The sequence below is a fragment of the Capricornis sumatraensis genome, chromosome 4, assembly GCF_032405125.1.
Source record: "Capricornis sumatraensis isolate serow.1 chromosome 4, serow.2, whole genome shotgun sequence".
NCBI classification, from domain to species: Eukaryota; Metazoa; Chordata; class Mammalia; order Artiodactyla; family Bovidae; genus Capricornis; species Capricornis sumatraensis.
In genome coordinates this window covers 126,448,889-126,473,415 of record NC_091072.1, presented here as the reverse complement: position 1 = coordinate 126,473,415, position 24,527 = coordinate 126,448,889, and the positions used below count along the sequence as shown (strand labels likewise).

The following is a 24,527-nucleotide window of genomic DNA, read 5'->3' as shown; positions in this document are numbered from 1 at the left end:
AACATAATGGAAGAGATCACTTTTATAGTAGCAACTAAGTTTGTTAAGTCCTTCCTAAACATCGCACAGAACCTGGAATTCATTAAGATAAAAATGGATAAATTTAATTGTATAAAAACTCAAACATAACTATAACCATTGTAATTAACAAGGTTAAAAGACAAACTATAAGCCATAGAAAATGTTTGTATTACATAGGATAAAATACACTAATTATCCTAATATATGAAACTTTTGACTGTGTGGATCACAACAAACTGGAAAATTCTTAAAGAGATGGGAATACCAGACCACCTGACCTGCCTCCTGAGAAATCTGTATGCAGGTCAGTAAGCAACAGTTAGAACTGGACATGGAACAGGATACTGGTTCCAAATTGGGAAAGGAGTACGTCAAGGCTGTATATTGTCACCCTGCTTATTTAACTTACATGTAGAGTACATCATGAGAAATGCTGGACTGGATGAAGCACAAGCTGGAATCAACATTGCTGGGAGAGATATCAATAACCTCAGATATGCAGATGACACTACCTTTATGGCAGAAAGTGAAGAGGAACTAAAAAGCCTCTTGATGAAAGTAAAAGAGAAGAGTGAAAAAGTTGGCTTAAAGCTCAACACTGCAGATGGTGAGTACAGCAATGAAATTAACAGATGCTTGCTCCTTGTAAGAAAAGCTGTGACCAACCTAGACAGCATATTTTGAGCATTACTTTGCTAGAATGTGAGATGAGTGCAATTGTGTGGTAGTTTGAGCATTCTTTGGCATTGCCTTTCTTTGGGACTGGAATGAAAACTGACCTCTTCCAGTCCTGTGGCCACTGCTGAGTTTGCCAAATTTGCTGGCATACTGAGTACAGCACTTTCACAGCATCATCTTTTAGGATTTGAAATAGCTCCACTGGAATTCCATCACCTTCACTAGCTTTGTTCGTAGTGATGCTTTCTAAGGCCCACTTGACTTCACATTCCAGAATGTTTGGCTCTAGGTGAGTGATCACACCATCGTGATTATCTGGGTTGTGAAGATCTTTTTTGTACAGTTCTTCTGTGTATTCTTACCACCTCTTCGTAATGTCTTCTGCTTCTGTTATGTCTATACCATTTCTGTCCTTTATCGAGCCCATCTTTGCATGAAATGTTCCCTTGGTATCTCTAATTTTCTTGAAGAGATCTCTAGTCCTTCCCATTCTGTTGTTTTCCTCTATTTCTTTGCATTGATCGCTGAGGAAGGCTTTCTTATCTCTCCTTTCTATTCTTTGGAACTCTGCATTCAGATGCTTATATCTTTCCTTCTCCTTTGCTTTTCACTTCTCCTCTTTTCACAGCTATTTATAAGGCCTCCCCAGACAGCCATTTTGCTTTTTTGCATTTCTTTTCCATGGCGATGGTCTTGATCCCTGTCTTCTGTACAGTGTCACAAACCTCAGTCCATAGTTCATCAGGCACTCTATCTATCAGATCTAGGCCCTTAAATCTATTTGTCACTTCCACTGTATAATCATAAGGGATTTGATTTAGGTCATACCTGAATGGTCTACTGGTTTTCCCTACTTTCTTCAATTTAAGTCTGAATTTGGCAATAAGGTTTTCATGATCTGAGCCACAGTCAGCTCCCGGTCTTGTTTTTGCTGACTGTATGGAGCTTCTCCATCTTTGGCTGCAAAGAATATAATCAATCTGATTTCGGTGTTGACCATCTGGTGATGTCCATGTGTAGAGTCTTCTCTTGTGTTGTTGGAAGGGAGTGTTTGCTATGACCAGTGCGTTTTCTTGACAAAACTCTGTTAGCCTTTGGCCTGCTTCATTCTGTATTCCAAGGGCAAATTTACCTGTTACTCCAGGTGTTTCCTGACTTCCAACTTTTGCATTCCATGCATGTAAGAAGACTCTTGTGAGTCCCTTGGACTGCAAGGAGATCCAGCCAGTCCATCCTAAAGGAGATCAGTCCTGGGTGTTCATTGGAAGGACTGATGCTGAGGCTGAAACTCCAATACTTTGGCCACCTCATGCAAAGTGTTGACTCATTGGGATGGATTAGGGGCAGGAGGAGAAGGGGACAACAGAGGATGAGATGGCTGGATGGCATCACCAACTCGATGCACATGAGTTTGGGTGAACTCTGGGAGTTGGTGATGGACAGGGAGGCCTGGCGTGCTGCGATTCATGGTGTCACAAGGAGTTGGACATGACTGAGTGACGGAACTGAACTGAACTGAACTGAACTGAGACAGCATATTAAAAAGCAGAGACATTGCTTTGCCAACAAAGGTCCGTCTAGTCAAAGTGATGGTTTTTCCAGTAGTCATGTGTGGATGTGAGAGTTGGACTATAAAGAAAGCTGAGTGCCAAAGAATCGATACTTTGGAACTGTGGTGTTGGAGAAGACTCTTGAGAGTCCCTTGGACTGCAAGGAGATCCAACCAGTCCATCCTAAAGGAAATCAGTCCTGAATATTCATTGGAAGGATTGATGCTGAAGCTGAAACTCCAATACTTTGGCCACCTGATGCTCAGAACTGACTCATTGGAAAAGACCCTAATGCTGGGAAAGATTGAAGGCAGGAGGAGAAGGGGACTACAGAAGATGAAATGGTTGGATGGCATCACCAACTCGATGGATATGAGTCTGAGTAAACTCCGGGAGGTGGTGATGGACAGGGAGGCCTGGCGTGCTGCAGTCCATGGGGTCACAGAGAGTCAGACATGACTGAGCGACTGAACTTAACTGATGAAGAATTTTATAGTATAAAGTTATTGAATGTTATGTTAAAGTTTATATATCATAAATTTTATATAATTTTATATTTAAAACTTTATGGGTAGTATAAAGAATACAGTTGTCAAGGAAGTTTTAAAAATAGCTCCATATTTAAAAAAAAAGTTGGAGAGTAGACTTGAAAAAAAAATGGCCAAGAAACTTTAAAAATTGCTCAACCCCTCTCATAGTTAAAATTATATATATATATATATATATATATATATGTATATATACACACACACACACACACACAAAATTAAATGATAATAAGATACCCATTTTCATTTAGGAGATTGTCAAAAGTTTGCAAGTTTGATAATATTGGTGAGAGTGCAAGGAAACAGTCAAACTGTGCATGGGAGCATAAATTAGTGAAGGCTCTTAGAGGGTAATTTAATAATACCCATCAAAAATGTGGTTGTATATAATCATAGACTCAACAACCCTACCTCAGAAGCAAATATTCTTTTACAACTGCAAAATGATCCATAAATAAGACTGTACCTTGCTGCACTTGTCTACAGTAGGGATTTAAATATTTATCATAACCACAACTTATTATGGTGTATCCATACAGTGTTATACTTTGCAACAGTTAAATATTAGGTAGCTCTATTTATGCTAAAATGGAAAGAACTTTATATGGTTAATAGAAAAAAGGCACAGAAATAGAACAGAAGAATAGTGTTATGGGCTTCCCTGGTGGCTCAGACAGTAAAACATCTCCCTGTAATGCAGGAGACATGGGTTTGATTTCTGGGTCAGGGAGATCCCCTGGAGAAGGAAATGGCAACCCAATCCAGTTCTCTTGCTTGGAAAATTCCATGGAGAGAGGAGCCTGGTAGGCAATAGTCCATGGAATTGCAAAGAGTCAGACAGAACCGAGCAGCTTCACTTTCACTTTCATAAGCAAGAAAACATACCTGTGGATATATGTGAATATGCATATATGCAGGCCCATAATTAGTCATCTAGGCAGGTTTTAAATAAATTTTGAACTCAGAATTTCCTTAGATTTTAGAAAAATAATGTTTTGGAATTCAAGTTTAAGATATAGGTATCAGTTCAGTTCAGTTCAGTTGCTCAGTCGTGTCCGACTCTTTGCGACCCCATGAATCGCAGCACACCAGGTCTCCCTGTCCATCACCAACACCCGGAGTTCACTCAGACTCACGTCCATCAAGTCCATGATGCCACCCAGCCATCTCATCCTTGGTCGTCCCCTTCTCCTGCCCCCAATCCCTCCCAGCATCAGAGTCTTTTCCAATGAGTCAACTCTTCGCATGAGGTGGCCAAAGTACTGGAGCTTCAGCTTCAGCATCATTCCTTCCAAAGAAATCCCAGGGCTGATCTCCTTCAGAATGGGATGGTTGGATCTCCTTGCAGTCCAAGGGACTCTCAAGAGTCTTCTCCAACACCACAGTTCAAAAGCATCAATTCTTCGGCGCTCAGCCTTCTTCACAGTCCAACTCTCACATCCATACATAACCACAGGAAAAACCATAGCCTTGACTAGACGGACCTTAGTCAGCAAAGTAATGTCTCTGCTTTTGAATATGCTATCTAGGTAGGTCATAACTTTTCTTCCAAGGAGTAAGCATCTTTTAATTTCATGGCTGCAATCACCATCTGCAGTGATTTTGGAGCCCCCCAAAATAAAGTCTGACACTGTTTCCACTGTTTTCCCATCTATTTCCCATGAAGTGATGGGACCGGATGCCATGATCTTCGTTTTCTGAATGTTGAGCTTTAAGCCAACTTTTTTGCTCTCCTCTTTCACTTTCATCAAGAGGCTTTTTAGCTCCTCTTCACTTTCTGCCATAAGGGTGGTGTCATCTGCATATCTGATGTTATTTATATTTCTCCTGGCAATCTTGATTCCAGCTTGTGTTTCTTCCAATCCAGCATTTCTCATGATGTAGTCTGCATATAAGTTAAATAAGCAGGGTGACAATATACAGCCTTGACGTACTCCTTTTCCTATTTAGAACCAGTCTGTTGTTCCATGTCCAGTTCTAACTGTTGCTTCCTGACCTGCATATAGGTTTCTCAAGAGGCAGGTTAGGTGGTCTGGTATTCCCATCTCTTGAAGAATTTTCCACAGTTTATTGTGATCCACACAGTCAAAGGCTTTGGCATAGTCAATAAAGCAGAAATAGATGTTTTTCTGGAACTCTCTTGCTTTTTCCATGATCCAGCGCATGTTGGCAATTTGATCTCTGGTTCCTCTGCCTTTTCTAAAACCAGCTTGAACATCAGGGAGTTCATGGTTCACATATTGCTGAAGCCTGGCTTAGAGAATTTTGAGCATTACTTTACTAGCATGTGAGATGAGTGCAATTGTGTGGTAGTTTGAGCATCCTTTGGCATTGCCTTTCTTTGGGATTGGAATGAAAACTGACCTGTTCCAGGCCTGTGGCCACTGCTGAGTTTCCCAAATTTGCTGGCATATTCTGTGCAGTACTTTCACAGCATCATCTTTCAGGATTTGAAACAGCTCAACTGGAATTCCATCACCTCCACTAGTTTTGTTCATAGTGATGCTTTCTAAGGCCCACTTGACTTCACATTCCAAGATGTGTGACTCTAGATTAGTGATCACATCATCATGATTATCTGGATCATGAAGATCTTTTTTTACGGTTCTTCCGTGTATTCTTGCCACCTCTTCTTAATATCTTCTGCTTCTGTTAGGTCCATACCATTTCTGTCCTTTATCGAGCCCATCTTTGCATGAAATGTTCCCTTGGTATATCTAATTTTCTTGAAGAGATCTCTAGTCTTTCCCATTCTGTTGTTTGCCTCTATTTCTTTGCATTGATCGTTGAAGAAGGCTTTCTTATCTCTCTTTGCTATTCTTTGGAACTCTGCATTCAGATGCTTATATCTTTCCTTTTCTCCTTTGCTTTTCACCTCTCTTCTTTTCACAGCTATTTATAAGGCCTCCTCAGACAGCCATTTTGCTTTTTTGCATTTCTTTTCCATGGGGATGGTCTTGATCCCTGTCTCCTGTACAGTGTCACAAACCTCATTCCATAGTTCATCAGGCACTCTATCTATCAGATCTATGCCCTTAAATCTATTTGTCACTTCCACTGTATAATCATAAGAGATTTGATTTAAGTCATACCAGAAAACAGCTATATCATGGGCAGTACCCCATAAAAATTAAATGAATATTTCTCCAGTGAGAAGTATTTACAGATTAAGTGGTGAAGTGTCTAGGAGGAAAGGGGAAGTATGAGTTTGGGTTAAATACATTTAACAAGATTAGGAAAGGACAGTTTTTTAAAACTTAATTTATTTTTAAATGAAACAAGGGATTGCATTGAATTTGTAAATTGCTTTGGGTAGTATACTCATTTTCACTATATTGATTCTTCTGATCCATGAACATGGTATATTTCTCCATCTATTAGTGTCCTCTTTGATTTCTTTCATCAGTGTTTTATAGTTTTCTATATATAGGTCTTTAGTTTCTTTAGGTAGATATATTCCTAAGTATTTTATTCTTTTTGTTGCAATGGTGAATGGAATTGTTTCCTTAATTTCTTTTTCTACTTTCTCATTATTAGTGTATAGGAATGCAAGGAATTTCTGTGTGTTGATTTTATATCCTGCAACTTTACTATATTCATTGATTAGCTCTAGTAACTTTCTGGTGGAGTCTTTAGGGTTTTCTATGTAGAGGATCATGTCATCTGCAAACAGTGAGAGTTTTACTTCTTCTTTTCCAATTTGGATTCCTTTTATTTCTTTTTCTTCTCTGATTGCTGTGGCCAAAACTTCCAGAACTATGTTGAATAGTAGTGGTGAAAGTGGGCACCCTTGTCTTGTTCCTGACTTTAGGGGAAATGCTTTCAATTTTTCACCATTGAGGATAATGTTTGCTGTGGGTTTGTCATATATAGCTTTTATTATGTAGAGGTATGTTCCTTCTATTCCTGCTTTCTGAAGAGTTTTTATCATAAATGGATGTTGAATTTTGTCAAAGGCCTTCTCTGCATCTATTGATATAATCATATGGCTTTTATTTTTCAATTTCTTAATGTGGTGAATTACATTGATTGATTTGTGGATATTGAAGAATTCTTGCATCCCTGGGATAAAGCCCACTTGGTCATAGTGTATGATCTTTTTAATGTATTGTTGGATTCTGATTGCTAGAATTTTATGGAGGATTTAATGAGTATACTACCCAAAGCAATTTACAAATTCAATGCAATCCCTATCAAGCTACCAGCGATATTTTTCACAGAACTAGAACAAATAATTTCAAGATTTGTATGGAAATACAAAAAACCTCGAATAGCAAAAGCAATCTTGAGAAAGAAGAATGGAACTGGAGGAATCAGCTTGCCTGACTTCAGGCTCTACTACAAAGCCACAGTCATCAAGACAGTACGGTACTGGCACAAAGACAGAAATATAGATCAATGGAACAAAATAGAAAGCCCAGAGATAAATCCACACACATATGGACACCTTATCTTTGACAAAGGAGGCAAGAATATACAATGGAGTAAAGACAATCTCTTTAACAAGTGGTGCTGGGAAAACTGGTCAACCACTTGTAAAAGAATGAAACTAGATCACTTTCTAACACCGCACACAAAAATAAACTCGAAATGGATTAAAGATCTAAATGTAAGACCAGAAACTATAAAACTCCTAGAGGAGAACATAGGCAAAACACTCTTTGACATAAATCACAGCAGGATCCTCTATGATCCACCTCCCAGAATTCTGGAAATAAAAGCAAAAATAAACAAATGGGATCTAATTAAAATTGTTGTTCTGCACAACAAAGGAAAATATAAGCAAGGTGAAAAGGCAGCCTTCTGAATGGGAGAAAATAATAGCACATGAAACAACTGACAAACAACTAATCTCAAAAATATACAAGCAACTTATGCAACTCAATTCCAGAAAAATAAACGACCCAATCAAAAAATGGGCCAAAGAACTAAATAGACATTTCTCCAAAGAAGACATACAGATGGCTAACAAACACATGAAAAGATGCTCAACATCACTCATTATTAGAGAAATGCAAATCAAAACCACAATGAGGTACCACTTCACACCAGTCAGAATGTCTGCGATCCAAAAATCTGCAAGCAATAAATGCTGGAGAGGGTGTGGAGAAAAGGGAACCCTCCTACACTGTTGGTGGGAATGCAAACTAGTACAACCACTGTGGAAAACAGTGTGGAGATTCCTTAAAAAATTGCAAATAGAACTGCCATATGACCCAGCAATCCCACTGCTGGGCATACACACTGAGGAAACCAGAATTGAAAGAGACACATGTACCCCAATGTTCATCGCAGCACTGTTTATAATAGCCAGGACATGGAAACAACCTAGATGTCCATCAGCAGATGAATGGATAAGAAAGCTTTGGTACATATACACAATGGAGTATTACTCAACCGTTAAAAAGAATACATTTGAATCAGTTCTGTTGAGATGGATGAAACTGGAGCCGATTATAGAGAGTGAAGTAAGCCAGAAAGAAAAACACCAATGCAGTATACTAACACATATATATGGAATTTAGAAAGACGGCAATGATGACCCTGTATGCAAGACAGCAAAAAAGACACAGATGTGTATAGCGGACTTCTGGACTCAGAGGGAGAGGGAGAGGGTGGGATGATTTGGGAGAATGGCATTCTATCATGTATACTATCATGTAAGAATCAAATCACCAGTCTATGCCCAATGCAGGATACAGCATGCTTGGGGCTGGTGCATGGGGATGACCCAGAGGGATGTTGTGGGGAGGGAGGTGGGAGGGGGGTTCATGTTTGGGATCACATGTACACCCGTGGTGGATTCATGTCAATGTATGGCAAAACCAATACAGTATTGTAAAGTAAAATAAAGTAAAAAAAAAAAAAAGAAAAAGAAACAAGGATGAATATTTTTAATGACAAAAGGTACAATACACAAAGGAAATAGACATCATAAACCATTAGACATCTAACAACAAAGAAACAAAGAACTTAAAGCAAAAATCAGAAGAAAAAGATATAATCAGCAGCCACAGCCATCCATGTTGCTTCCCTGATTCATGGTTGTGAGTGCTCTGGACTTGGCGCCTCTGGAGGGAATGGCCAATGGGCCTGCATCTCAAGTCTGTGTGATTTGAGGCTGGGCTGCTGTGGCTGCCTCCTTCTGGTGCCTGGGCCACCCTGATAAGCAAGGCTAGGGCAAAGCAGGTTGACCAGCACACGTCTGGATATCTTGGCTGGGGAGGTTGGGAGGAGGCCAAGGGGATCATGTCCAGGAGGAAACTCCACCTCTCCACCACTGAACATATCATCAAAGAGATCAAGCCCTGAGCCTTTGGAGTGGGAGCACTGATTCCAAGACCCTAGACTACCAGAGAATTAACCCTAGAGAGTATCAAATAGTGAGAACTCACACAAAGGAAACCACTTGAATACAAGACCCAGCATCACCCAACTACCAGTAGCACCCTGTGCAGGACACCTCATCTAAACAATAAACAAAGCAAAATACAAACCCAATCATCAGTAGACAGGATTACCACCTCACTCAGCCTTGCCCATCAGAGGAAAAACAAGCAAACAAACAAAAACTCAGCACAAATCTCACCCTATAGGAAGCTTACACAAACTATTGGACCAAACTTACCAGGGCCAAACGGAAGAAAGAATTCAGCCTTGAAGACTGGAAAAAGGAGACCTCAAACACAGTAAGTTAAAAAAAAGATAATGAAAAGGCAGAAAAATATTACACAAGTGAAGGAACAAACTAGAAACACAGAAATCCAAATATTTGAAGAGGAAATGGGCAAACTACCTGAAAAAGAATTCAGAATAATGATAGTAAAGATGATCAAAAACCTTGAAAACAAAATGGAGAAAATGCAAGAATCAATTAACAAAGACCTAGAAAAATTAAAAGAATAAACATACAGAGACAAACAATTACTGAAATTAAAAATACTCTAGAATGGACCAATAGCAGAATATCTGAAGAATTGAGGATAGTCTCAGAAACGTCTGGGACAATATCAAACACACCAACATTAGAATAATAGGGGTCCCAGAAGAAGAAGAGAAAAAGAAGGGGTATGAGAAAATGTTTGAAGAGATTATAGTTGAAAATTTCCCTAACATGGAAAAGAAAATAGTCAGTCAAGTCCAAGAGACACAAAGACTCCCATACAGGATAAACCCAAGAAGAAATACACCACAACACATACTAAAACAGACAAAGGCTAAACACACAAAGAAAGAATATTAAAAGCAGCAAGGGAAAAGCAACAAGTAACATACAAGGGAAATCCCATATGCTTAACAGCTGATCTTTCAGCAGAAACTGCAGGCCAGAAGGGAATGGCAGGATATATTTAAAGTACTGAAAGGGAAAAAATTTACAACCAAGATTACTGTGCCCATCAAGGACCTCATTCAAAATTGATGGAGAAATCAAAAGCTTCTCAGACAAGCAAAAGTTAAGAAAATTCAGTACCACCAAACCAGCTTTACAACAAATGTTAAACAGACTTACATAATCAAGAGATACAAGAGAAGAGAAAGATCTACAGATACAAACCCCAAACAATTAAGAAAATGGAAATAGGAACATATATATCAATAATTATTTTAAATGTAAGTGGATTAAATGCTCCAACCAAAAGACACAGACTGGCTGAATGGATACAAAAACAAAACCCATATATATGCTGTCTACAAGAAACCCACTTCAGACCTAAAGACATATATAGACTGAAAATGAGAAGATGGAAAAATATATTCCATGCAAATGGGAAGCAAGAGAAAGCTGGAGTAGCAACCCTCATATCAGACAAAATAGACCTTAAAATAAAGAAGATTACAAGAGATAAGGAAGGACAATACATAATGATCAAGGTATCAATCCAAGAGGAAAACATAACAATTGTAAATATCTCTGCACCTATATCCTTAACAAAATTTTAGCAAACAGAATTCTGCAACACATCAAAAAGCTCATACACCATAATCAAGTTGGGTTTATTCCAGGGATGCAAGGATTCTTCAATATATACAAATCAATCAATGTGATATACTATATTAACAAATTGAAAGATAAAAACCATATGATAATCTCAATAGATGTAGAAAAGGCCTTTGACAAAATTCAGCATCTATTTATGGTTAAAACTACCCCCAAAAAATGGTCATAGAAGGAACCTGCCTCAACACAGTAAAGGCCATATATGATAAACGTACAGCAAACATTATTCTCAATGTTGAAAAACTGAAAGCATTCTCCCTAAAATCAGGAACAAGACAAGGGTGTCCACTTTCACCACTATTATTCAACTTTGTTCTGGAAGTACTAGCTATAGCAATCAGAGAAGAAAAAGAAATAAATTCAGATGGGAAAAGAAATAAAGCTCTCACTGTTTGCAGTTGACATGAAACTGTACATAGAAAACCCTAAAGATAGTATCAGAAAACTACTAGAGTTAATCAGTGAATTTAGAAAAGTTGCAGGATACAAAATCAATATGCACATATCACTTGCATTTGTATATACTAACAATGAAAAATCAGAAAGAGAAATTAAGGAACAAATCCCATTCACCATTGCAAACAAAGAATTAAATATCTAGGAATAAACTTACCTAGGAAGACAAAAGAACTGTACATAGAAAATTATAAGACACTGATGAAAGAAATCAAAGATGACATAAACAGATGGAGAGATATTCCATGTTCCTGGGTAGAAAGAATCAATATTGTGAAAATGACTACACTACCAAACACAATCTACAGATTCAGTGTGATCCCTATCAAATTACCAATGGCATTTTTCACAGAACTAGAACAAAAAATTTCACAATTCATATGAAAACACAAAAGACTCCAAATAGCCAAAGCAGTCTTGAGAAAGAAGAATGGAGCTGGAGGAATCAACCTTCCTGACTTCAGATTATAAAGCTACAGTCATCAAGACAGTATGATACTGGCACAAAAACAGAAATATAGACCAATGGAACAAGACAGAAAGCCCAGAAATAAACCCATGCACCTATGGGTACCTTACTTTCAACAAAGGAGGCAAGAATGGGGCAAAGTCACCCTCTTCAATCAATGGTGCTGGGGAAACTGGAGAGCTACATGTAAACAAATGAAATTTGAACACTTCCTAACACCATACACAAAGATAAACTCAAAATGGGTTAAAGGTCTAAATGTAAGAAGAGAAACTATAAAACTCTTAGAGGAAAACATAGGCAGAACACTCGATAACATAAATCAAAGCAAGATCCTCTATGACCCACCTCTTAGAGTAATGGAAATAAAAACAAAAGTAAACAGGTGGGGCCTGATTAAACTTAAAAGCTTTTGCACAGCCAAGGAAACCATAAGCAAGGTAAAAAGACAACCCTCAGAATGGGAGAAAATAATAGGAAATGAAACAACTGACAAAGGATTAATTTCCAAAATATACAAAGCAGCTCATACAACAACTCAATACCAGAAAAACAAACAACCTAATCAAAAAGTGAGAAAAAGACCTAAACAGACATTTCTCCAAAGGAGACATACAGATGGCTAACAAACACATGAAAAGATGCTTAACATCGCTCATTTTTAGAGAAATGCAAATCAAAACTACAATGAGATAGCAGCTCACACCCGTCAGAATGATAATCATCAAATCATCTACAAACAATAAATGCTGGAGAGGGTTGGAGAAAAGGGAATGCTCTTGCACTGTTGGTGGGAATATAAATCTATACAGCCCCTATGGAAGCTGGTATAGAGATTCCTTAAAAAACTAGGAATAAAATCACCATATGACCAAGCAATCCCTCTCCTAGGCATATACCCTGAGGAAACCAAAATTGAAAAAGACACATGTATCCCATTGTTCATTGCAGCACTGTTTCCAATAGCTAGAACATGGAAGCAACCTAGATGTCCATTGACAGATGAATGGATAAAGAAGTTGTGGCACATACACACAATGGAATATTACTCAGCCATAAAAAGAATGCTTTTGAGTCAGTTCTAAGGAGGTGGATGAACCTAGAACCTATTATACAGAGTGAAGTAAGTCAGAAAGAGAAAGATAAGTATCATATTCTAATGCATATGTATGGAATCTAGAAAAATGGTACTGAAAATTTTATTTACAGAGTGGCAGTGGAGAAACAGACATAGAGAATAGACTTATGGACATGGGGAGAGGGGAGGAGAGGGTGAGATGTATTGAAAAAGTAACATGGAAACGTACACTACCATATGTAAAATAGATAGCCGACAGGAATTTGTTGTATGGCTCAGGAAACTCAAACAGGGGCTCTGTATCAACTTAGAGGGATGGGATGGGGAGGGAAAAGAGAGGGAAGTTCAAAAGAGAGGGAATATATGTATACCTATGGCTGATTCATGTTGAGATTTACAGAACACAACAAAATTCTATAAAGCAATTATCCTTCAATAAAAAATAAATTATAAAAGATATATAATCATAAAGAAATAATATAATCATGGTGAGACATTAACATTTCTCTGAGAATATCTTATCAAATGCAGAAAAAATAAGAATAGGAGCATCTTGAATGATGTTATTAATAATTTACATATAATACATTTATATTAATTTTGCATCCTACACAAAAACATTTAAAATTTTATATCTCGTGCATTGTTATTAGGTGAGGAAAGGACAATTACTGAAGCTGTTTGGTGGGTATATAAGATTTCATTATATTATCTGCTTTTATATCTCTTTGGAGTTTTCCATAATAGCTCTAAAATGTATTTCTGAAGTGAATTATAAACATTTGTACTAAGTAGCACAAAGTTCAACCAAGAAAATTACTCTGAGTAGGGGTATAGTCCAACTCCCTTTGTCTGCATGTGGATATCCAATTTTCTCACATAATTTGCTGAAAAGACTTCCTTCTCCCATTGAATGGTCTTGGCACCCTCGTTGAAAATCATTTGAGTGTGTATGCTGGAAGGGCAACTTAAGGAAAGCAAAAATTGAGCCAGGTGTTGCTAGCTGGGAACCATTAGAATGTGCAGGGTGCAGTGTATGGAGTTTTACGTATGGAGGCACCTTGGCCAGTGTATGGCGTTGAGTAGGAGAAAGCATGCTGGTTTCAGCAAACGACAAGGAGATTCACTGAGGAAGAGATCAGGCCACTGAGCAACGGAGTTTTAACTCAGTTAAAAGGGTCTGAGATGAAGTTAAATAGCAGGTTTTTGCCCAGTAAACTAAGGAATATTTCAGAATCTGGTAGTGACATGCATGGTTAGGGGAAGTTAGCTTCTTTCATCCTTCAGTTCAGTTCAGTTCATTTGCTCAGTCATGAATTGCAGCACGCCAGGCCTCCCTGTCCATCACCAACTCCCGGAGTTCACTCAGACTCACGTCCATCAAGTCGGTGATGCCGTCCAGCCATCTCATCCTCTGTCATCCCCTTTTCCTCCTGCCCTCAATCCCTCCCAGCATCAGAGTCTTTTCCAATGAGTCAACTCTTTGCATGAGGTGGCCAAAGTACTGGAGTTTCGGCTTTAACATCATTCCCTCCAAAGAAATCCCAGGGATGATCTCCTTTAGAACGGACTGGTTGGATCTCTTTGCAGTCCAAGGGACCCTCAAGAGTCTGCTCCAACACCACAGTTCAAAAGCATCAGTTCTTCTGCACTCAGCTTTCTTCACAGTCCAACTCTCACATCCATACATGACCACAGGAAAAACCATAGCCTTGACTAGATGGACATTTGTTGGCAAAGTAATGTCTCTGCTTTTGAATATGCTATCTAGTTTGGTCATAACTTTTCTTCCAAGGAGTAAGCGTCTTTTAATTTCGTGGCTGCAACCACCATCTGCAGTGATTTTGGAGCCCCCAGAAATAAAGTCTGACACTGTTTCCACATCTGTTTGCCATGAAGTGATGGGACCAGATGTCATGATCTTCGTTTTCTGAATGTTGAGCTTTAAGCCAACTTTTTCACTCTCCTCTTTCACTCTCATCAAGAGGCTTTTTAGTTCCTCTTCACTCTCTGCCATAAGGGTGGTATCATCTGCATATCTGAGGTTATTGGTATTTCTCCCGGCAGTCTTGTTTCCAGCTTGTGCTTCTTCCAGCCCAGCGTTTCTCGTGATGTACTCTGCATATAAGTTAAGTAAGCAGGGTGACAATATACAGCCTTGATGTACTCCTTTTCCTATTTGGAACCAGTCTGTTGTTCCATGTCCAGTTCTAACTGTTGCTTCCTGGCCTGCATATAGGTTTCTCAAGAGGCAGGTCAGGTGGTTTGGTATTCCCATCTCTTTCAGAATTTTCCACAGTTTATTGTGATCCACACAGTCAAAGGCTTTGGCATAGTCAATAAAGCAGAAATAGATGTTTTTCTGGAACTCTCTTGCTTTTTCGATGATCCAGCTAAACAAGGGCTAATTGAGTGGTTGATGTTTTTAAACCTTGAACCACAGAATGGGAATTCAGCCAAACTATATACATTACATTGTGAAAAATCTCCAAGGCATGTCACTAATCTTTTCATCTGTGTTTCCTACCTAATTCATTTCATTTTTCTGTTTTGATTTCTCCCTCTATAATTTCTTGTCAGCTGCATCCTTGGGAATACACAAGGCCATAAAGTTATGTTTATGCCATTATGTATCACATAATTGAGCATTTAGTAATATATAACATTGTAAGTTTTACATATTAAGTTTTGAAGAAATTTGTTATCTCTTCAAAGCCTATGATTATGTTTTTGTCTTCATGTGTTTCATTGATTTTGACCTATTATAGTAAAAACATGACATATTTTCCACTTAAAGAAAAGGTTGCAGAATATTAGGAAATCTTTCTTTACTCTAGTTCTGCTTTTTAGTATCCTAATAAGAACTGATTCTTGATGTCAGTGCCTATTTTGAACTGTGTAATTGTTCCATTACTATGCAACGTGTTGTATTAAGACAGGTAACATGATTTACTTAAGAGCTTTCACCTTGGGGTTTGATGTTTCTATTCACTGTAGTGTTTTCAGCACTCTGTAGTCAAATATATGTCTGGCTCTGAACAAGTCAGTCTAATGATGAAAACTGTTGTGATTTTCAGTCTTTATGTTCCTCCCTGCATTTTTATCAGACTGTATTCAGAAGAGAAATTTCTCTGAAATACATATAAATAGACATATAACATGTTTTATGTGTCATTTTTGAAGGTTACAGTCATCTTCATCCCTTGATTCAAGTCCAACAGATTTACTGAAAGATACACACACTCTAAACTGCAGGAATGTAAGTACTTTCGTAAATGATAATATTCATGAAATAAATGAATGATAAAATTGGTCCTTGTTGATTATTTCTTTTGAGAAAAGAGGCCATCCTATAAAAAAAATAATTTCTTTCCAGACTTTTTAAGAGGCAGTGTAGAATAGTGGCTAATAGTGAAGTTGCTGAGACCATAATGTCTGGGTCCAAGTTTTGATTCACTTACTGCTGGGATAACTTCCTGATGTTTTTTAAACTCTGCACCTCAGCTTCCTCATTAGTGTGTCAATTAAATTATTTAATACACAAAGAAATAAAAAACCTCACAGTTCCTGGGACATAGTATGTGCTCAATAAATAATAGTTATTATTGTTATTTTAACAAACTCCAAGTCTATGGATTAAAAGTACTCCTCAGGGTCTGGAAGAAAGCTTAATATAAGCTACAAAACAAGTATGCAGTTCAGTTCAGTTCAGTTCAGTCGCTCAGTCGTATCTGACTCTTTGCGACCCCATGAATCGCAGCACGCCAGGCCTCCCTGTTCATCACCAACTCCCGGAATTCACTCAGACTCATATCCATCGAGTCAGTGATGCCATCCAGCCATCTCATCCTCGGTCATCCCCTTCTCCTCCTGCCCCCAATCCCTCCCAGCATCAGAGTCTTTTCCAATGAGTCAACTCTTCGCATGAGGTGGCCAAAGTACTGGAGTTTCAGCTTTAGCATCATTCCTTCCAAAGAAATCCCAGGGCTGATCTCCTTCAGAATGGACTGGTTGGATCTCCTTGCAGTCTAAGGGACTCTCAAGAGTCTTCTCCAACACCACAGTTCAAAAGCATCAATTCTTTGGTGCTCAGCCTTCTTCACAGTCCAACTCTCACATCCATACATGACCACAGGAAAAACCATAGCCTTGACTAGACAGACCTTAGTCGGCAAAGTAATGTCTCTGCTTTTGAATGTACTATCTAGGTTGGTCATAACTTTTCTTCCAAGGAGTAAGCATCTTTTAATTTCATGGCTGCAGTATTACCTACTATTTAATTCAATTGAACGAATATTAGCAATTTGAAATACATACAAAATGTGTGTACTGAACATAGCACTGAATATATGGAAGACCCTCATATAATGTAATTGTGATGTATCCCAGACAACAAAATGCTCTAAAGTAGGTATACTTCCCAGGTGGCGCTGGTGGTAAAGAGCCCATCTGTCAATGTAGGAGACATAAGAGACTCGGATTTCATCCCTGGGTCAGGAAGATCCCCTGGAGTAGGAAATGGCAACCCACTCCAGAATTCTTGTCTGGGGAATCCCATGGACAGAGGAGCCTGGTGGGCTATGGCCCATGGGGTCGAAAAGAGTCAGACACAACTGAAGTGACATAGCACAGAGCACATGAGAATATAGGAGAGAAGAGAAATTAAATCTGACCAGGGACAAAAGGGAACCTGAAAATATCTTTTTATATTAACATAGACTTTTGTTCTGGTATTTTCAAGTTTTACTCATACATTTGACACCTGTTTATTGGATATGTATTTTGTGCCAGACTATATACCAGAAACAGGGATTTAAGTCCTTGTAGCAGAAAAGAATCTCTGAGTAGTGTATGCTATGTAGGCATTATGATAAAGTTTATCAACTGAATCAGACAATATATGTAAATGATTTCTTTTGATGAGCTATATTGAACATCAGATTGTTTGGCCTGTGTCTGTGTAACACTATGACAACTTTTTGGTAAAACTCTCTGGTTTAATACATTCCCTGTTCCAAAGCAGTATTTCCCATTGTAGCTTTGGATGAGATATAGTTTTACCATCATTTTAAAAATACTGAAATGTTTTTCCTTCTTAATCTAAAACTTTCCCTTATCTGTGTAATTGTGTACTTTAGTTATGATTATGAATAATGTGGGAGCTTTGGAGTCAAAAGGACTTGGGTTAGAATCACGGCTCCAACACTTTAGATAAGATATTAGACTCTTTAGGCCTCAGATTCTTGACCTCACAATATTTGTAACATGAAAGAAAATTTTATTTTATTTGTGGAGTACTAAGCACAGGGCACTCAGTAAGTGCAAATTGCCATGTTGTTCATGAAGGCACACCCACGTGTTAAAACTGCTAAGAAATCTTTATTTCATTCAAATAGGAAACTTACTGTTTTTTATTTTGTCGTTACAGATGTCAGATAAGGAGTTGATTACCCTAAGTCCATCTGAAATAGGGGAACGAGAGGCTACAAAGCAAAACCAAAGTGTTATTGCCCCCCTCAGTCATGAACCACTCCTCGGTAAGATTTCTTTCCCAACTGACCACTATTTTGGTTTTCGAAAAACTGCTTTTTTAGTCACTATAGTTTCAGGTTTAGGAAATTTCTAAATTTGCAAACAGCTTTAAAACTAAGTTTTTCCCCCAAACTACAATGAGATATCGCCTCACACTGGTCAGGATGACCATCATCAAAATCTCTGCAAATAATATATGTGGGAGAAGGCATGGAGAAAAGAGAACCCTTCAACCCTGTTGGTGGGAGCATATATTGGTACAATGACTATGAAGAACATATGGAGGTTCCTTAAACTAAAAATAGAGCTACCATATGATCTAGCAATCCCACTCATAGGCATATATCTGGAGAAAACTAATTTGAAAAGATGCATGCACCCCAATGTTTGTAGCAGCATTATTTACAATAGCCAAGACATGGAAGCAACCTAAATGCCCATCAACAGATGAATGGATAAAGAAGATGTGGTATATATACACACAATGGAATATTACTCAGCCATAAAAAATGGAATAATGCCATTTGTAGCAACATGGATGCACCTAGAGATTATCATATTAAGTAGATCAGACAGAGAGAGACAAATATCACATAGTATCACACACATGGAATCTAAAAAAAAAGACACTAATAAACTTATTTACAAAACAGAAGGAGACTTACAAACAGAAAACAAATCTGGTTATCAAAGGACAAAGGAAGGGGGAGGGATAAATTAGGAGTTTGGGATTATCAGATACAAACTGCTATATATAAAATAGGTTAACAACAAGGTCCTACTATATAGCTCAGGGAACTCTATTCAATATAGTATCACAAACTATAATGGAGAAGAATCTGAAAAAGAATATATATATATATATATATATATATGAATCACTTTGCTGTACACCAAAAACTAACACATTATAAAATCAACTACTTCAAAAAAAAAAAAACTAAGATTTTTCATTCAGGGTCTTAAATACAGTAGTCATAGTGTTAATTTTTCAGTGTATGCGACTTAGGTGGTATTAGTGGTAAAGAACCTGCCTGTCAGTGCAAGAGACATGAGAAATGCAGGTTTGTTCCCTGGGTTGGGAAGATCCCCTGGAAGAGGGCATGGCAACACACTCCAGTATTCTTGCCTGGAGAATCCCACAGACAGAGGAGCTTGGTCGGCTACAGTCCATAGAGTCACAAAGAGTTGGACACAACTTAAGCATCTGAGCACATACAGCACATTCTACTTAATGGACCTGTCACTGAAAGTCTGATTATCAACTGAGTTGTTATGAGTATTATTAAAACACAATTTAAATAAAACTAAAGCTCTCATGTTTAGGGAAAAATTCCATTCTCCAGAAAAAGATTTTTAAAAGATACCAATCATAAAAAGTTTAAGATATAATTATTCATTTTAACTATACCTATGCAAAGTCCGAATAAAGAAACTTGAAGGGATACAATTTTATGCTCCCCATAACCACCTCTGATCTCCTGAAAATAAATGTTAAAGAGAATCAGAGGGAAAAAAAGAAAGTGAAAGTGTTAATTGCTCAGTCATGTTTGACTCTTTGGGACCCCATGGACTGTAGCCCTTCAGACTCCTCTGTCCCTAGAATTCCCCAGGTAAGAATACTGGAGTGGGTAGCTATTTCTTTCTCCAGAGGATCTTTCTGACTTAGCAATCAAACCCAGGTCTCCTGCATTGCAGGCAGATTCTTTACTGTCTGAGCCACTGGGAAAGCCCTGAGAACCAAAAGCCTTGAAGGAACACGGACATTCAGGTTCACACAAAACCACATATTGCATGCTCAGTTACTAAGTCATGTCTGACTCTTTGCAATCCCATTGACTGTAGCCTGCCAGGCTCCTCTGCCCATGGGATTCTCCAGGCAAGAATACTGGACTGGGTTGCCATTTCCTTCTCCAAAAACCACATATTAATCATCTTAAATTCTATTGTACTTTGGAAGATATTTAGAAAACTTTGATTAATCTCTCACTGTGTTTTAACCATGGATTTCTAGAACCTCTTTAGTATCAATTTAAAACACATTTCCATGGTTCCTCTTTATTTCCTTTTTCAATCAAAAATCTGAGGACTCCTTCCTTTTATTAGAGTCTTTCAAATTTTTGGAAAGTGATGCTTTTGTCTCAGCCTTATCATTTTGGAGTTAAACAAGCATTTCCACAAGGCAGATTAAAGTTAAATTTCTCTTTCCAGGCTCTATACACACACAGGAATAAACCCCAGCCCTTACCGTCCAGCTATCTCAGACTCTGTACCTTTTAGTGCTTTTATTTTCTATTAGAAAACTCATAGACTAACTCCCCTATGTGCATCAAATGAGTGAAGTGCAATTTATCTGACAGCAGATTGTTATAAAAATAGGCAACCCATTAAAAAATATATCTGGCATCTGTAAAACGTATGCTTTGCCTTCAATAATACATTGTATGGTATCCTAACCTTGCTTTGCCATTTTTGATGATAACTCATGTTTTAACCTCCAAATGTACTTACACAGCCTGTATTTCAATTCGATAGGAGAAGGAGTCCAGCTGGACTTTGAAGCCCTCTGTGACAATGATGACACAGCCATGGCTGCCTTCATGAATTACTTAGAAGCAGAGGGGGGCCTGGGAGACCCTGGGGACTTCAGTGACATCCACTGGACACTCTAGCAGTTGATGTTTAACTCTAAACATGAGAAAAGTCTCGAAGCATTTCATTTACAAAAGACTATATAGTCTTTGTATCCTTTGTATACTGTTTTTATCTTTTATTCCTATTAATGGTCTGCCAGTTTTTATAGATTTGCTCCTGACTTTAATAGGGATTTGGGAAAATGTGATGTTTCCCTTCAGAGTCACAGAATTTTCTATAGACTGTTTTAGTCATCGACATGGCTTCAAACCCACTAGTTGCTATATTTTTGCTAAAGTCTTTTTAACCAAGAATGCCACATGTATCTTGTTTTGGTTTTATTTTTATTTTATGGTGCAGTTGTTTTGAGTTTGGGGAGTTTAATGTGTGGACATTTTCCTTGTGTCTGAGATTCATTTATAATTGACTTAGAAGATTTGTGTAATTTGGAACATTTCCTTTCCTCATATATTTCCTTCACTGAGGTCAGGGCTTATCCACTTTAAGAAAATAGTGAGTACTTGAACATTTAAAGGGATAGTGCAATTTGTAGTTGTGATCACAATGAATACTGTAGTCAGTCTTTGTGGACTTGGGCAAGTACAGAACCACAATAGTTATGCTCAATTGAGCACTTTGAGATAGATTTTAAGTGAGATGATTTCTTATTTAAAATTCAAAAGGAAAAGCTGAGAAAGTTTCAACTTTGCTTACAGAAAAGGAAAGATCTTGGGCCCTATAGCTGGGTGATTAGCCTTTGCCTTTATACTCAAGAGTATTAAGATTTACTCTTAATAGAACCACTCAAGATTTTTATTACAGATAGAACAGGTTTCTGATGCTGAAAGGTATTTAGCAACAGATTAGTCTTAGTGGAAGAAGTGGGTCCAGGCAGATTCAATGTCTTGCATAATGTCACAATTAAGTTCATATGTCTTTTAATGTTTAATGTGTGTAAACCAGTTTCTTTATACACATTTGGGAAAACAATAGTCTCATTAGTTAAATGATTAGTTAAGTGACCTAGGAACTAGTTGTTGACTCTCTAAATTACTAGGAAATTACAGTTACTATTGCTTGTGACCAAAGCTAATTACATAAATGACAAGTACATTTTTAAAACCATGAGGCAATGAGAAAGAATTCAAAACCAGTTTTCCAGCTATAATTAAAAATTGAAAGCAGTTTTAAAACCAGTAATCTAGAAGTGGCTCAAATTGAGTGCAAGAATTAAGGATATTTAAAATACTGTATGTATATCTACATGTTTGAAGGTCATAATACTGTAAGATTATAATGGTTCCATAATACCTATGGTTTTAATAGCTCTTTCTAGTTTACCAAGTGTATTCCCATATTTTCTCTTTTGTACCTCACAAGTAAAAGTAAGATAGGCTAGGAAACTAATGGGGAAACCCCTGGGGATCAACTCCAGTTTTCTGTGTCATGCTGTCCCTCTCCAGCAGATTTTCCTGAGAGCCTCTCCCCAAACAAGGCACCCTTTTTACCTTACATATATATCCTTAGGCTGCAACAGATTAAACTTTCAGACACATTAATGGACAACATAGTAACGTCACAACCAAAATCATATGTTCCTTCACGTGTGACATTTGCAGAGGCCACATGGGCAAGGGTGTATTGACCTGTTGTCTTGAGCCAATGCAATGTTCCAGTAATGTCAGAGGTTCAGCACCACCCCTGGTTCTGGCATTTGAGAACTTGGGGGACATTCAAGTGTAGAATAAGCCAAAGCCAAAAAATCCTACAAGATGGGGGTATTGGTTTGTAGCTGCCTGTGCAGGATATTTGGGGCTTCCCAGGTGGCTCATTGGTAAAGAATCTGCCTGCCAATACAGAAGAGAAAAGAAACTTGGGTTTGATCCCTGGGTCTGGAAGATTCCCTGGAGGAGGAAATGGCAACCCACTCTAGTATTCTTGCCTGGAGAATCTCCATGGACCGAGGAGCCTGGTGGGCTACAGTCTGAGTTGGACACTACTGAGCACACACACGCAGACATGCACACAAGCATGATAATTAAGTCTGAAGAAGCATGACAGATACACCTGTTCTCTAAGTCAAATAGAGAGGTCTGCTTACAGAGGTAACATTTCAGGAGTCTGGACCACTGCAGATTGTGCTAAATCTCCAGAGTCAGCCTAAGCCAGTGTAGCAGGATAGGTCACTGTGGCCCCTTGACCTCCCAAGGAGGTGGGGGCAATCCTCATGATCCAGGGATCTGAGAGGTAGACTTTCTCGAAGCTGGTCATTCCTACTTACACAGTAGCAGTTCTCTCTCTTTGTAAGAGGAGAGGTTATTCCATAGACTTATGGGTGGATAGTAATTGAATTGCTTTGAACTGAATGCTTTGATCCTTTAGTAACCCACTCTGATGTTTATCTTCTTGCTCTGCCCCCAGAATTCACTCCAAGCATTGTATGATACTGTAGCTCTAAGTTCAGTGCTTTCTTCATGCATTCTGTTTACATTTGATTGCTGTTAAGAGTGACATTTTTTATGCTTTACATTATACTGTTTCATTTTACTCGAACCAATTAATTTCTTACATGTTGGTGAGAATATCTACCAATTTAATCAAATATCCTAAAAAGAATACTATCTTATTTATTTATTTTTTTAATTCTAAGAATTACCTACATGGGAGGCATGCCTGGATTGGAAGAGCCTGCTAAACTAAATTTCTCTGTGTGACCTCAAGAAAGCCGTTTTAACTCTCTGTACTTCAGTTTCCTTATTTGTAAAAAGAGGTTTGATCTCTCCATTTACTTCCTGTGGAGTAATGATTCTCACCCATAGGACTCGAACCCATAATCAGATGCTAGAAATATTCAGTTCAGTATGATAGCCACTGGCCACATGTGGCTACTGAAAACTGGAAACGTGACTCGTATATACTGAAATGTGCTGTGAATATAAAATGTGCGCTGCTGCTGCTGCTGCTAAGTCGCTTCAGTAGGGTCCGACTCTGTGCGACCCCATCGACGGAAGCCCAGCAGGCTCCCCCATCCCTGGGATTCTCTAGGCAAGAATACTGGAGTGGGTTGCCATTGCCTTCTCCAATGCATGAAAGTGAAAAGTCAAAGTGAAGTCATTCACTCATGTCCGACTCTTCACGACCCCATGGACTGCAGCCTACCAGGCTCCTCTGTTCATGGGATTTTCCAGGCAAGAGTACTGGAGTGGGGTGCCATATACCAGATTTCAAAGACTTAGTATTAAAAAAAAAGGAATATAAAATATCACATAACTTTATATTGATTACATGTTCAAATAATATTTTGGATATACCAAATTAAACATTAAAATTAATTTTATTTTCTTACTTTTCTAATGTGACTACTAGAAAGTTTTATATTACACATGTGATACACATTATATTTTCATTCTTCAGCCCTGCTCTTGGACATTTTATTAAGTGGATATTATTTAAATAGATCAAAATTTATACTATTAAGTATGGTGTTTACCTCTAACTGCTATAAAGAACATTTATTGATCCTCGGTTCAGTGTAAATAACTGTGAACCTTTATCAATGTAT

At 38.1% G+C, this 24,527-nt stretch overlaps 1 protein-coding gene across 1 annotated transcript in view; it reads left to right on the top strand.

Moving 5' to 3' along the window:
• Positions 1-21,003, top strand: part of BMAL2 (basic helix-loop-helix ARNT like 2) — a 95,915-nt gene extending 74,912 nt beyond the window's left edge. The window contains exons 15-17 of the mRNA XM_068970208.1: positions 15,983-16,058; positions 18,228-18,336; positions 20,867-21,003. Of these exons, the coding sequence (XP_068826309.1) occupies positions 15,983-16,058; positions 18,228-18,336; positions 20,867-21,003 (322 nt within the window). The remainder of the gene's footprint in view (positions 1-15,982; positions 16,059-18,227; positions 18,337-20,866) is intronic.
• The last annotated feature ends 3,524 nt before the right edge of the window (positions 21,004-24,527 follow it).